Raw genomic sequence first — 15,214 nt, 5'->3', positions numbered from 1 at the left:
GGAGGCAGGCAGCTCCCCCACTGAGGGTTCCACTGGGATTTGTGCCTTGGTGGATTCTCCATATATTACAGTGAATTTAATTAAATACATTGTGATCCCAATTGAGGGTATTCTAATTAGCTGGGACAGGAACAAATCATTCTCCCTCTTTCTCCAGATGAAAACATCTACTCTCTTCTGCAGGGAAAGCATGTCCTTGGCTGACTGGCTTACCCCGTGGAGTCCTCATCGGCCTCTGCAGCCCCATCCCCTCCTGCTGCGTCTTATTAGGCAGGTTCCAAGGGTGGAATTCTGGGGATGGGCCAGGGCATCTTGGGAAGGAGAAGGTGCCTGGCCAACCAGGTCAGGGCATTGACGCACTCAAGGCCTCGGAAATGACCAGATGTTGTGGAGTAGGTCATAGAAGTCAGGACCCAGGACCCTGCTGCTCGCTTTGGGCCCCCGTTTGCTGGAGATTGGACAGCCTGAGAATTACCGAGCTTACAAGATGTGGTGAGAACAGGAGCTGTCACATGCAGGTAGACCTCAAGAGACTCCAGTTGTGAGTGGAAGTTTGGGTTAGGTATAACCTTTATAAGCAGGTGTTTCCTAGGATGGAGAAATAGTTTGTTTATTCTGGATTTTTGTGTGTATGTCTTGAAGAATGAACTTGGAGTGCAAAAGCAAGCTTGGAATTTTGAATTATGCTTCTGTGCAAGTCTCTAAGAGAGGACCCTAAATGTTCCCTGCACCGGGATCAGTGGGAAAGGCTGTGGCTCTGTTTTTCGCATTTCCTTTTATTCTTTTCTCTACCATTTGTAGCATGTAACCATTTCCCTTCCAAAATGGTTCTCACGTGGCAGACAGAAGAATTTCTGGTGGCAGTAGAGATTGCCGCTGACCACCATGAGTCAGGTGTAGTGGTTTGGGGACATCATCCTTATACAGTTATTTTTTAAACGGGAGTCCCCAGTATCATGTTTATTTTAGTTCAGGATTTATACAGCCCTGTCACCCAGGAACCCATGGATTTGAGGACAAAATACATCTGACATCTGACAACTCCCATCCAACACTTTTTGGCCATGTTATTCTCTCTTCTGGCTCAGAGACTGGAAACCCCAGCTGTTTGGAAAAGAACCCTCACATCCATATTAAAATTTTATGTTTAAGATTCAGAGCTTTAGTGCAAGGAAGTCCTGTTTCATGGGAAAGTAATGAGAATTTGGGGTTAGGGCATTAATGGTACTTGCTCTGATTTCATAGTTCATGATACCACCAAAATCCCTCGACAGAGCTTACTGCTTTAGATGCCATGGGTGTTTTCCCTGTTATCTTTCATTCAGTCAGTTTTTGTTGAAACTTTAATAAATGTCATTCTTTTGGTCTTAGTGATCCAAGACAGCAGTTTCTGGCTCCTGTACAAGTTTCCTGTTCCTCAATCCCAAGCCAAACTCTTGCTCCCAGGAATATCCTGGTGCAGTTTTTGGCTTTCGGGGGTCCCTGTGGAGAAGTCGGGGAGAAGGAGCATGGACAAGCGCATCATTTTCCTTTCCACCTAGCCCCTCAGACTCTCCTTCTCCCCAGGGTTGCAGCCTCCAGAAAACTTTGCTTTGATGCTTTCCATACTCCTGAAATATCCTCTGTGAGGAGCCTTATGTCAGAGGCAGCAAATTGAAGATAAACGATTAAAAAAAAAATCAGCTCAAATTTATTTCAAGAAAAGTAGCTTTATATTTTCAGTTGTTATAATTTGACAGTTAACACTGAGCTTGCTAGTTCTTCAAACTCCTTCTGGTTGTGATTGTTCTAGGACAGCTAGTACGGAGCCAGGGCAGGGAGGGAGGATATTGCTTTGTTCCAAGGCTCTGCACTTGAGTGTGTTAAATCACCCATTTCGAGGACAGAAGGGATTGTTCTCTCTTGGTACCGGTGAAGCCCTTCACTCTGTTATCTGCAAGTTGGCCCCAGAGCAAAAGTTATTATAGTAGTGTAGTTTTTCTACAGCACTCTATTGTTGCATTCGTATTTCCTCTTCCAACGAGGTCCAAACGTGCTTCTGGAATGTTCACACTTTTTCTGTGAACATAGGATGTGTGCATGTGAGCACGTGAGCTTCAGAGCCGTGTCATCCAATAGGAAGTACTGCTAGGACCACTCTGGTATTTTCAGTATTAGGCAGAGTGCAGGACATTCTGACTGCTGTGCTTTCTGAGTGTGTCACCATATAGTGTGGACAAGAAAGATATCCAAGCAGGACCAGAAACAGTTATCAGGCATGGGCATCAAATAGAACAAGTGTGGTCAGAAATGAGAGGGGCCGGACAAAGAAGTGCCGAGGCATTTATCGTGTACTCTGTGTGGTCCCTTGGGCCAGGCTCTGGGGACTAGAGGTGGGGATGAGGGTGAGGAGGAAGAGGGACGGACAGGTGGAAACATGAGCCCATAAAATACGTTATCTGAACTTCCTCCTCCAAAAGGATGCTGGGGGATGTGAGACCCAGCTTCTAGTTCTCTCTCCCACTGACTAGCTGGGTTACCTTGGGTCAACCACTTAAACTTTTTGGAATTGTTTCTCCTGCTTTATGTGCACCCAATAGAAAAGTTCCCTCTTCCCCTAAAATGAACCATTTGAAATGAAGGAGGCGGCCTTCCTATACCAGGAGCGTGTCAATTCCCTAACTGCTAATAAAAAGGGTCCATAGCTTTCAGCTGTATTCTCAAAGAGGCCCCGAAAGGATGTGAACATTGTGCTTGGATAATCTTTAAGCCTTCTCCTAAATGCAGAAGTCTGGGGTCGGCTAACTGTTTCCATGGCCTCCACTGTCTTGTGCATCAGACTTTATGCCTGTGTGTGCCTGCTTTCTGGCAGCTCTGGGGCTTCTGTGTTCTGAAATCAGAGTACTGTGTTGACACAAACACAACACAGAGTGTTATTTTGACCATCTGAGCACTAAGCCAAATGACCTTGAGATGTTGACAGGGAAACTAGTCTGGAGAAATTTATTTTTCTGTCTTTTTTTTTTTTTTAAATCCAGGGGAAAACCTAATTTTGGGTTCTCCGAATAGTCTGTAGTTCTAAATACAAAAACTTGAGTCATCTTTCTTGTGAAATAGCCAAACAGCAGCTTTGGCTCTGTGTTACTGACCTAAGAGTCTATACAGGTAAGGTGACTATGTGGACCATCCCCTAAAACAGGGGCTGGTCACTTTTTCCGTAAAGGGCCAGATAATAAGATTTTAGGCTTTGCAGGCCAAACAGTCTCTCTTTTTTTAAAAATTTGTTTATTTATTTATCTATGGCTGTGTTGGGTCTTAGTTTCTGTGCGAGGGCTTTCTCTAGTTGCGGCAAGCGGGGGCCACTCTTCATCGCGGTGCGCGGGCCTCTCACTGTCGCGGCCTCTCCCGTTGCAGAGCACAGGCTCCAGACGCGCAGGCTCAGTAATCGTGGCTCACGGGCCCAGTTGCTCCGCGGCATGTGAGATCTTCCCAGACCAGAGCTCGAACCCGTGTCCCCTGCATTGGCAGGCAGATTCTCAACCACTGCGCCACCAGGGAAGCCCCAAACAGTCTCTATTGCAACTATGGAACTCTGGTGTTTAGAGAGCAGCCATAGACAATACACAAATTAACAGATGTGGCTGTGTTCCCATAAAACCCTATTTACAGAAATAGGCAGCAGGGTGGATTTGGCCTTTGGGCCATAGCTTGCCGACCCCTGTTCTAAATAAAGCAGGACACTTTGGAGAGTGGAAGGAGGAACCTTTAATTATTGTGCCAGGAAGACCAGTTTTATACTGGGAGGGTCGGATCCGTCAGCGTTTTCAGCACGCTGACGCGTGTGAGGGAGACGGGAACGAGAGCCAGCTTGGTACCGGTGAAGCCCTTCACTCTGTTATCTGCAAGTTGGCCCCAGAGCTGCTGGGGAAGGACCCGCTGGGAAAACCAAGCAACCCCCATGAGGGGTCCTTGGGCTGCTGCCAGGGCATGGTGGGCTTGGAGTGGCTAACCCGAGGCGTGTCCCTCTTTTTCGCCCCTGTAGCACCTGCAGCAGCACGAGAGCGGCGTGGAGGGCGAGAGCTGCTACTACCACTGCGTCCTGTGCAAGTACTCCACCAAGGCCAAGCTCAACCTCATCCAGCATGTGCGCTCCATGAAGCATCAGCGCGGCGAGAGCCTGCGCAAGCTGCAGCGGCTGCAGAAGGGCCTTCCGGAGGAGGACGAGGACCTGGGGCAGATCTTCACCATCCGGAGGTGCCCCTCCACCGACCCCGGTGAGTAGTCTCGCGGGCATGGGAGGCCTGGGGCCGCCCGGGCAGTGGCCTCCTGAGGGCTGCGGCTTGGTGCAGCTGGCCCTCACGTCCATTACCAGCCTCACAGGTGACCGCTGTGTTCTGAAGGGGACACGCAGGGATTGTTGCTTTTCCCATTTTTTAAAGGAACTTAGCACCACACTTTTTTTCAGATGTCACAAGCCGCTGCCCAGGGAGCAAGCCAACAGACGATGTTTTGTCCCCTCTCCCCACGTTCTTCTGAGGTGCGCTCTAGATTCAGTGTTTTGGTTCAGATCGACATAAAGCAAACGCTAAACGATGTCTTGCTCAGTGTTGAGAATGGGCAGTGTGTGACCTCGAGTCTGGTCTGTAAGAATGAACTTCAGAGAAGATCGAAACATGTGTTTGTTATAAACATTGTGATTGTATTTGAGAGCGACCCAGTTGTTCCTGGCTCAGTGCTGGCTGTTACTTCACAAAGGGGGGGAGACCTTCCAGGGGAGCTCACCCCACACTTCCGCCTCCACCGTGTCCTCTCACCCGCCGTCCCCTTCTCCTTCCTTCCCTGTGTGACTCGCACTCCCACCGGGACCTCACTCGGTAGAATCTCCCCTCTCTCTTATTTTTTCACCCTTCCAGTCCCTTTCTCTCTGGTTGGGAACACAGGACAGTCACCTGTCTCTTTAAAAACCATTTATGGTTAAAGCCCTCCCTTAATCCTGTGTTCCACTCTCTCTCCAACAGCATCTTCAGATTCTTGAAAGAACACTCTGTGTCGGTCCATCTCCTGTTCACACGTCAGCCTATCACAGCCCGTTTCCTCTCGTCATCAAACCATCCTTGAGAAGGTCACCACTGACTTCGGATTTTCCGAGCCCAGTGGCTACGTGCTGAGCCTTTTCCTTTCTGTGGTCTTTGAAATTGCTGCCCACTCCCTCCTGGAAGCGCCCTTCCCTGGACGTGTTTCTCTCTTGTCCTCCTGCTGCTCTGGACTATCCTCCACGCCACCCCCCAAGCCCCCGCCCCACACCCCGGCTCGTGGTCCTCAGGCTGCCCTACGTGCCGTCATCACCCGGGCACTAGGCCTGGCCCTCGGCTCCCAGCCTCTTGAAACTTTGTCTCCTGGTGTTGGCACGTGCCCTTCACACAGCTTCCTGGACCTCTCATGGGTGCCACCTCATACACGCTGGGCTCACAACTTCCCCTGCAGACCTCTTTCTCCTTCCGAGGGCATGCTGTCGAATGACCTAGCCGGGCTGCAGACTCAGGCCTTTTGGTCTCTCCATTGCCTACCGCGTCCTCTCAGCCTCTCACATGTCATGGCCATGTGGGGACTTTAATCCTAATGTTGTCATTCACATTTTTATGAAGTTTTTAAAGGCAAAAAGTTATATAAACCTTACTGTGAAAATGGCATAGCCCCCGCCAGTCCCATTCCCCAGAGCACCGCCTTTCAAGTTTAATTGTTCCTTTTGTTACTTGTTTCCATATTTCTTAACGAGCTTCTACTACTATTTCTTGATCAAAAAAAATTTTTTTTGGTAAGTTGTACACATTATCTATTGGCTTTCTACTCCAGAAGATGGGGATTTTACTAGTATGCCATTGTGCAAGCTCACACACTCATACCACTCACACACATACCCCCCATAATCCATATGCACTCTCTCTTACACATACACACACAGACACGGTACCCACACACCCCAGCGCCCTACACACTCAATCTTCCCCTCCCTTCATCTTCCATTATGATTAATAATTTGGGGGCATATTAATATTCAGTGTTTTTATTACTCTGACTCTAAATATTAATCACAGCTGAGCCATGTAGAGTTTTATAATTTCATTTACCTTCTTGTACAACTTTTTTGTTTTCCCTGGTTTTCTAGGTACCTATGATTAATTCATAGCTAACTCTCTGCCAGAGTAGATATTTTCTCATCTCCAAAGGCTCTGCTGTATCAGTTTATCTGTTAGCTTTGTTTCCTCCTGGAGACATCCCTCCCGAGCCCTCATGGACCCCTCTGCCCATGGCTCTTGTCTCCATCACCTGGCTGTAGCTTTGCTCCCTTTTTCCGTATAAATGAAACCGGATTCTCCAGTGATGGGATATACCAAAATTCGAGAATGCTTCCCCCCTGCTAGAGTAGGATTATCACAGAGGAGGGGCCAGTCCTCCCGGCAGTCAGTCTGAATTGTTGCTTAGGGAAAGTACTGTGTGGGTACCAGGATGATTTTTGTCACCTCCAGGTCACTGCAAGACTGACTGTGCCTTCCCATGTGTATTGTAAATGCCTCTTTTGGTTAAAGTTCAGTCTTAATCTCTGGGGCTTGTGCTTCGTGTCTGACCCCATGGCTCTGCATGTGAGCCAGGGACGGGGCCCAGCACCCACAGACATGCCAGTGCCATCCAGCTGTGGGAATCCCTGCTCCCCACTGGGGCATGTTGTCCTGTTTGAGCCTGCCATTCCCTGTTGTTCTGCTATTAAGTCATTTCACAGGATTCTCCTTCCTCTGCCAATATACTCAGACCTATTTATTTCAGGGTTTAAAATTTTTTTTTTCTTTTTTTTTGCGAGCTCTGCATACATCATTGTTTCAATCTTCCGCTAAAAGCTGGTCCCTTTCGCCCCTCAATTCTTTCTTTCAGTCTGCTCAGAATTCCCTTTTTATTAATGAGGTGCCCCAAACTAAATAGTGTACAGCTGCCATTTCACCCGGGGTCTATGGACTGGAACAGACAGTTCCCTGTTTTATAATGTAATACTCCTATTTATGCAGTCGCTCTGGAATTGCTTTCTTACACCATTGCCTTCTGGGTTTCTCTCATTTAATGCGTATTAGGGTTTTTTTTTTTCCTCCTCCCGAAGTGTATGAGCAACTTTAGTCTAGATGATAGACTTCCTTTCTGTATTTCAAAATCCTTTTGTATTGTCTTTGGCCTGGAGTCATGTTTTTGCTCTCCACCCACCTCCCTCCCAACCCTGCACCCCTCCCACTCGTACGCTCTAGCTACGTTTATTTATACTCTTTACTAATGACAAAAGGGACAAATTATTAGATAATACTCATATTGGCATTAACAGTAACTCGGTTCTGTTTTAGAAACTCCTTTAAGATAACTCATCTTAAAATATATCCTTTTCCCTCCTGCCGGGAATTGACTCTTAAAAACTTCTTGGAAGAATGTCTTCAAGAAAAGGGACATTGTGGGCCTAGTAGAATTAATACATTGAAGGTCATCAGCTTCAAGTTTTGTAAACACAGACTTTATAAAATACAGGCATACCTCCTTTCACTGTGCTCCACATACTTCATTCTTTTACAAATAGAAGGTTTGTGGCCGCCCTGCATGGAGCAAGTCTGTGGGCCCCGTTCTTCCGACAGCACTTGCTCACTTTGTGTCTCTGTGTCACATTTTGGTAATTCTCGCAATATTTTAAACCTTCCACCAGCAAAAAATATTACGACCCCCTGAAGGCTCAGATGATGGTTAACATTTTCTAGCAATAAAGTATTTTTTAATTAAGGTATGTACATTTTTTTAGACATAATGCTGTTGAACACTTAATAGACTACAGTATAGTGTAAATGTAACTTTTATACACCCTGAGAAACCACAAAATTCGTGTGACTCGCTTTATTGTAATACTTGATTTATCGCAATGCTCTGGAGCCGAACCTGCAATATCTCTGAGGTATGCCTGTATTCCCAGTTTTCTCCTCTGGAACGTAAGGATTGGGACACTAATCTTCAGCTGGAAACATCATTCACGTAGCATAGGGCGGCCTCAGGGAATCTTTGGGCACCTTTCGGGAGCCCTGCCTATTCTGACTCTAAGCTGCGTACAAACGGTGGCGCTGTCTAGGGTTTTCGTTCCTGGTATTCTGTCATCGTCTGGTTAAACGATGGTGTTCTCTCTCCTTTCCTTCCTTTTCTTTCCTCCTCTCTTGTCCACATACAAGAAAGTTTTACACAAAAGCCATGAGAAATAACTTCCTTTCCTCCTGTCAGCCCAGGACCTCAGACCCCAGTCTCCTGTCGCCTTCTGCAGGGGGCAGGGCTTCCCTTGCTGAGGCTGATGGAGTGGACTCCGCCGTGGATTCTTCCCAGTGGGTGACAGAAATATCACTTCTTCAAATCTTATTTGTTAACTTAAGCCCACGTGTTTTCCAATCAGTCAGGCTGACCACGTAGCCTGCCAACCCACATGGAAGTGTGGAGAAGGAGAAATTGTGAAGGTCTCCTCTGCCCTTCAGAACTTTGTGGCAGTGGCCGGGATTTACACCCACCACAGGCCTTGTAACCCCTTGAGAGGCCTCATGACCAGACGTAAAGCATCTAGGTCCTGCCCTGCTGCACCAAAGGACTGAGTCTTGGTTGCTGACCGTGGGCTAATAAGTAGTCCACCCTCCCCTACACGGTCCTGCTTGTGGTCAAGCTTCACCCTTGCATCAGTGGGCAGCCTGAGTCCTGTATTATGTTGTCTTTAACCGAGGGTGATGGTCTTTGTCCATGCTACAAACACACATGCGCACACGCACACGCGCGTGCACACACACACACGGCCTTCCCATTAAAAAAAAAAGTCTTGGAATTATACATCTCAGAGAAAAGAAAGTAACCAAACTAGATGAGGTTCACTGCATCCCAACATTTTTACTGTGTGACCTGGTCTTTCCATTTGTGGCTTGAGTGTATTTTCTGCAAGAGCAAGTGTTCTCCTGACTTTGTTGGGACTTGGCTTTTCTGTTTCATCCCCACACACAGATAAAGGAAGAGAAAGCCTGTTGTTGTGGCCACACCCTGGGTTATATCTCCCAGTTGCTGGCTTCGGCTGTTTGCTTCCCCTTAGTTGACCAGAAGCTCTTGGAAGATGGAAAGCTCTCGTAGGTGAATCGTGTGTAGGATCAGCTTCCCTGTTTGCTTATTAAGAAGGCATTTCTGGCTCCCGGGTGAAACTGTAGTTAATTTCACTCTATCAGTGCCCTGGGCTTCCAGAAGACAAGAGGTGCTTTGTGTTTCTGTCCTCGGCCTTCCTCTCCTTTTCCTCCTCCTGTTTCTCTTACCCTCGCCTTAACTCCTTCTTTCACGGAGACGTCGACCTCCGAACATTGCACGGAAGTAATTTAATGATTCTTCATTGAGCACCTACTATGTGCAAGACTTTGAGTTGGGGTCACAGCTGCTGCTCTCCCTTCAGCTCTTGGTGTGGATACACTGCATAATATGCCAGCCCAGGCATCCGGGGCAACTGGACGGTGGCTCAGTTTACAGAGGGCACGCTCATTCAGAGTTTAGGGGGGAATATTTTGCTTGGAGCGGAAGACGGCGGCCTCCTTCACTGACACATCTTTGGCGCTCAAGGGTAGTGAATTCCTGGGGTCAGGGAGGCAGACACAGCTGGCCAGGTGATGATGTGGTTTTGGTGACAGCCTTTACTGGAACACTCACCGGCTTCACTTGATGGGTTATTTTTTTGAACCAACTTCCAGGGAGTTCTGCTTAACTCGTACAGTTTAAGAGAATAAGAAAATGTACTGTTTTCCACTTTCTCATTTGTTTTTGTTTTGATTTTTCAAAATTGGCATAAGGCTGCCCTCTGAATATGAAGTGCATTTTTTTTTTTTTTGTAAATGGCTAAATTATATGCAATTTCAGTGTAATTTTTCTTATAGCACTAAAATATGTTGTGGCCGGTTCTGCAGTTCTGAAGAACTGTTTTCATAAAACCAGAACAGTTATGCTCTTTCCTTTTTCCTTCTGACTATGTGTCTCGTCCATGGGGTTTGGGAAAAAGTAGGGGTAAAGTATTTCTAACTAGAAAAGTTAAATGTAAAAAGAACGTCAGAACAAATCGGGGTGACTGAAAATTTAAGCACTCATGGAGGAGTAGAGAAAGTATGACTTGATCTGTTTTACATCCATTCCCTGATGAAGGACTGTTTGGACAAAGATTGTGAATTTCAGTGTGCTTTTTTAGAAAGCTGCTTTTCAGTGCAGGGATAAAGAGACATCATTATGTAGCGACATGGAAAGAGAATATAATATTGTTAAATGAAAAATGGAGTTTACAGAATAGCGTATAGTTTGACTCTAATTTTTTTTAAAGCTGTTAAACTAACCATTCTAAGCATAGTTTGTAATTGGCATTTCTGGCTGTTTCATGGGTGGGATCTAATAGAGTGTCAGGCACATGGCAAGAGCTCAAATAGTGGTGGAGCTCATTGACAGAGGTATTAGCAAAATTGCTCACAAGAAACCAAGGGGTGAACCTTGGTTGTCTTTTGTTCATGGAGATAGTTTTCCGTTTGCCAATATAAAGTATACGTAGTTTGATTACTGTCTGATTTGCTTGCATTTTGCATCTGCATGAAGAGGACAGGAGTACTTCTTAGGGTGTGTACTGTCTTGTTTTTCTGTTGGAACAGAGTTCCTGATTTGCCTTAATTAGTCCTCTAACAATCTACAAAGGTCAGCGCCAATTGCCTGTTCATTTACATTTGTAATTGTGATGGCTTCTGATTACATATTCCTTGTCTTTAGTCCTTCCTCTAAGTATATGCTAGTGTGTCCTCCCCGCCTCCCACACATATGTGTGCATGCGCAGGCGTGCATGTGCACATACACACACAGACGCCCACACCCCAGGCCAGTGTAGAAGCTAAGGCTCTGTCTCTTCATACAAGACAGCTTTGTAGTGATGGCACTGTCGTCCCTGGAACGTCAGAGTCTGTTATGAAGAGGCATCTTGGAGAGGCTGTTGCTTCTAAGCTAGGAATATAATGAAGCCAGAGTCAGGGAAATCACGTGGATACCAGGCAAGAAGTCCGAGAGCCATTATCCAGGAGCTTTCTTGAACTGGGTAATTAAGGGCAATTAAAGTCTTCTGCTTGCTCTCTGCAAAGTATGCTAATGATCTGGTGTGTTGGAAGGTGGACGTGGGCAGAGTGCTGGTTCACTGCTGTCCCGTGCTCCTGGTCTAGAGGGGTCCCTCTGGAGACGATGTGACATCACCAGGATAGTCCTTGGGCAGTGGGTTCAGGGTCTACGACCTCCCACCTCCTCTGTTTCCCCTCTGTCTTCGCCAGAAGAGATGAGCATCTGCACCAAGACATTCCACCTTTTAGAAATTATCTGAGATCTGGCTGCAGTAACCTGAGTTGCAATGATTATCATTTATTCGCCCTTTGATATTCTGGATCCACCATTTACTAGTTGCTTTATTTTTATGGGAGGGTCAAAGCTGTCGAGGTTTTTGGGTTTTATTTCAGTATATAGCACTGGAGCATACGTTGCCTATATATTGGGCTGTATGTATGGCTAGACATTGCCTGCCCGTTTAGCCCTGTCCTCAGCTGGGGGCTCTAGTTGTCTTGCGTGCTGTCCCCTTGGGTAGGTAGTGGTGTGTGCCCTTATCGCCACCCTGCCCTGCCCACTCTGAGAGGTAGCAACACTGGCTGCTCCCTTCCAGGGAGGGTGATACCAAGGGGCACAGCAAAAAGATAAAAGAAAAAAAGGCGCCTGCTGATGGTAACTGGAATTAGGAGAGACTGGGGGTCCTTTTGGAGGGGGGGTATTGAGGGTGAGCGTTAGGGGTCTCCTGTTTAGGGTTGTGAGCATGTCAGAGAGCCCAGAAACACAGGGATCCCCAAGGGAGACAGAGAATGTCATGACACACCAAGTATCACTTCAGTGAAACTTTTCTGCCAAGTCACCTTTGAAAGGGGTATCCAAGGAGCCTGAAAGTTTGCAGCTTGACAGATGAACAGGGCTAGCTAGCCCGTGAGTCGGTGTTTGCGCTGGGTTGGGGTTAGGGTTAGGGTTGTGCACCTGGATTTCATGTGGGTTGGGGATGGCGGTAGCGGAATGGAGCGGTCACCATCTACTGTCCTACACCACGTGGGCAGATCCTCGTCCCAGCCTCTGCACTTCACACCTCCTGTGCTGCCCAAATGTAATTTTTCAAGAGAAAGGAAGATTTGTAGTTGTTTTGCCTGTAGGAATGTCTAAAGAATCCATTTCTTGGGCTAGTTATATTAAACTTGTTCCTGACCTAGGTAGGGGGCCAGGGAAGTAGAACACGCATCTGTCGCTTTGCTTACAGAAATAGCTCAAAGCCTTCTTCTCAGAGTTATAGATGTTAAGGAAGAAGCCCCTTCAAACTGTGACCCAATTAGGAGAATTAGAGTCCCACATGATTTTTTTCAAACATTGACTAGCAGCGGAAAGTTTTCTGGCCTCCCAAATCAGCATAAGCGCTGTCCAGAGTCCCCTGGTGGTTGGGTTTCTAGACCCCTTGAGAGCAGCACGGAGGCTCCTCCAGATTCTCTGTCTGCCCGCTCTGCGCGGCAGCCGCAAGCCCCCCCCGTGGCTGTTTAAGCTTAAATTAATTAGGGTTAAATAAAAATTTAAAGTTCAGTCTCTCTTGTCATACTAGCCAAATTTCAAGTGCTTCTTAGTCACATGTGGTTCATGGCTACCTTGGTGGACAGAACAGATTTCTGGAACAGTTCAGAAGGTTCTGACGGACAGCGCTGGCCGGCTGTGAGGGCGCATGACGCACTTACCCTGGCTCTGAGTTCCTCGCTGGGATCCTGCAGGTCCAGGCTGGGTTTGGGCTGCACTTTCCATAAAACTCTTTGGCTTCCGTTTTAAAGAATATGGTGCCTACCTGCCACCTGCTTTCTGCCAGGCTGTGTAGGGTGTATTCTTTATTGCTTTCCCATTTCTCTTTTTGCTTTTTTTTTTTCCCCTCAGTTTTTCTCAGTATGGGAGAAATATGTTTTCAAATAGGCATTTACTTTTGGTTTTGCCACTTTAGCCTAATCCATTAGCAGTTCTGAGGGAGTTCGGAAGGACTTTGTAAAGATGTATCCTTCAGAGTGGTTGTTAAAGGACTTTTTATAGTTTTATACCTCAAGACTATATCTTGAGACCTTTTGTGTGTTTGTTAATAAAAAGAGCTATTTATTGCTTTTAAAAGATCCTTGACTTCTGCTCTAATTAGAATATTAAAAATTGGACAGTATGTGATTTTCCTTGGAACAGGCCTGTCTGTTGTTTTAACTCAGTTTTATCCAGATCTGTTGTCCTCTCATGAAGACACAAAAAGAATCTATGTGCTTTTCTCTCACCATTTTCCTTGGTTTAAAGTCCTCTGCTTAGGACAGAGTTTGTCCTTTCAGACTGCCTTAGTTTGCTTAGAGCTGCCATAACAAAATACCGTAGGCCGAGTGCCTTAAACAACAGAACTTAATTTACTCACGGTTCTGGAGGCTGGAAGTCCAAGGTGTTGGCAGGTTTTGTTTCTCCTGAGGCCACTTTCCTTGGCATACAGACGGCTGCTTCTCTTCTTCCATGGCCTTTGCTCTGTGCTCAGCCCTGTGTCTCTCTGTATGTCATAATCTCCTCTTCTTACAAGGACATCAGTCGGGGTGAGCCCTAATCCAATCTAACACTCATTTTTAACTTAATCACAGCCTTAAAGGTCTTCCTCCAAATACAGTCACATCTGAGGTGTTGGGGGTTAGAGCTTCAACGTATGAATTTGGGGAACACATTTCAGGCCGTAACGTTGACTATCTGACATCTGAGGCCAGTGTCTTGTTTCTTTTTCTGTGGTCCTTTTGGATGTGGAAGGAGGGCAGGAGGTGGAGGTGGGTGCAGAGGCGGAGGGCGGTGGAGAGACCCTGGACGCAGCCCTCCTGCAGCATTGTCAGTACCTGCTGGTCCCTCCGTAGCTTCCTGCTCCCGGCGCTTGGTCCTCGAGGAGGGCCTTGGCCTGTGAAGAAACAGAGCAAGCTTCTTGGCAGGGGACTCCAGAGGAGTCCCCTCGTTAGGTCAGGAAAGGGGTCAGAGCACTGTGCCCACTGAGCTCGTTGAACCAGGAGTCTTTTCTCGCCTGTCCTGGCACAGCCTCTGCTCAAACCTTCCACTGATGAGCCCCAAGGGCACAGCCGGCGCCATGCAGGGATAGTCTGATGCCTGTGAAACTTGGCAGTCTGCGCCTCGGGACAGCTTGCCCTTGTCGAGGGTTCTCCGGTAGGCTGTCACGTGTGAGGCTCTTGTGGGAGTATCTATAGCAGTAGTGACTCCTCCCTGTTACCCATGGGTGCTTTCAAGGACAAGCATGGCTCCCTTGTGGATTTGTGCATGGTGTTCAGTGGCCCTGTTTGGGTTTCGTCCTGGCTGGAGTAAGTGCCCACCCCCGCCCCCTAGACCTTGCCACCTTCTGTGACCTGCTTTGGTAGAGAATTCTATATGGTGTCTTTTGGCTGGGCTTCCATCCAAAGCATTTTTTCGGTTGCCGGAAGTACGTGCAGGACTCTTGACTCCACGTGGTTTTTACCTTATCTGTGTCAGATCCTCCAGGGTGAAGGCCCCAGTGTGTGAGTTTTCACCCGTTTCATTTAGGGCCCACCCCTCACACGTGTCCATAGGGCAGGTGCATCCTCTTCCCCAGCCCTCCTCTTGCCCAGATGCGGATCTGGGGTGCAGGTTTCACACCCGACCTCCAGAAGGGCCTTCCTCTTCAAGAGTGTAAAGCAAGGCGTGTTCACTGCTTCTCAGCCATCATAGGTCTCAAGTCTCCAGGTTCCCACTGTTCCAGACTGTTTGTGCTCAGTGCCACGTGTGACTGGTAGCTGCCATATTAGACGGTGCAGACAGAGGAAAGCATGTCCTTCGGGAGGTTCTCACGGATGGTGCTGCTGTAGACAGAGGCTCAAGGCAGCGCTCTTCCCGGTGTGTCTTGCCTCCTTCCTGTGGGCTGACGAACTCAGCCAAGGGACAAGCAGCGCTTTGCCCCAGGGATAGGGTTCTTCACATCCAGAAAGGAGTATAATCCACTGCCGGATCCTCTCAGGGTAGAGATGAAGAAACCCGTCAGACAGGTGAGAGAAGGGGCAGCAGTTATTTGTGACTCTCCAGCCAGCAGAGCGTAAGCCTCGGTTTT

General features: G+C 47.4%; 1 protein-coding gene across 3 annotated transcripts in view; it reads left to right on the top strand.

The window, feature by feature from the left end:
- Nucleotides 1-15,214, top strand: part of ZFHX3 (zinc finger homeobox 3) — a 277,898-nt gene that overhangs the window by 171,118 nt on the left and 91,566 nt on the right. For all 3 annotated transcript variants that reach the window (XM_068527603.1, XM_068527602.1, XM_068527604.1), the window contains one exon: nt 4,022-4,253. In XM_068527603.1, the coding sequence (XP_068383704.1) occupies nt 4,022-4,253 (232 nt within the window). The remainder of the gene's footprint in view (nt 1-4,021; nt 4,254-15,214) is intronic.

Source organism: Eschrichtius robustus, chromosome 19 (assembly GCF_028021215.1).
Source record: "Eschrichtius robustus isolate mEscRob2 chromosome 19, mEscRob2.pri, whole genome shotgun sequence".
Classification (NCBI taxonomy): domain Eukaryota; kingdom Metazoa; phylum Chordata; class Mammalia; order Artiodactyla; family Eschrichtiidae; genus Eschrichtius; species Eschrichtius robustus.
This window is presented reverse-complemented; position numbering and strand designations above follow the sequence as displayed.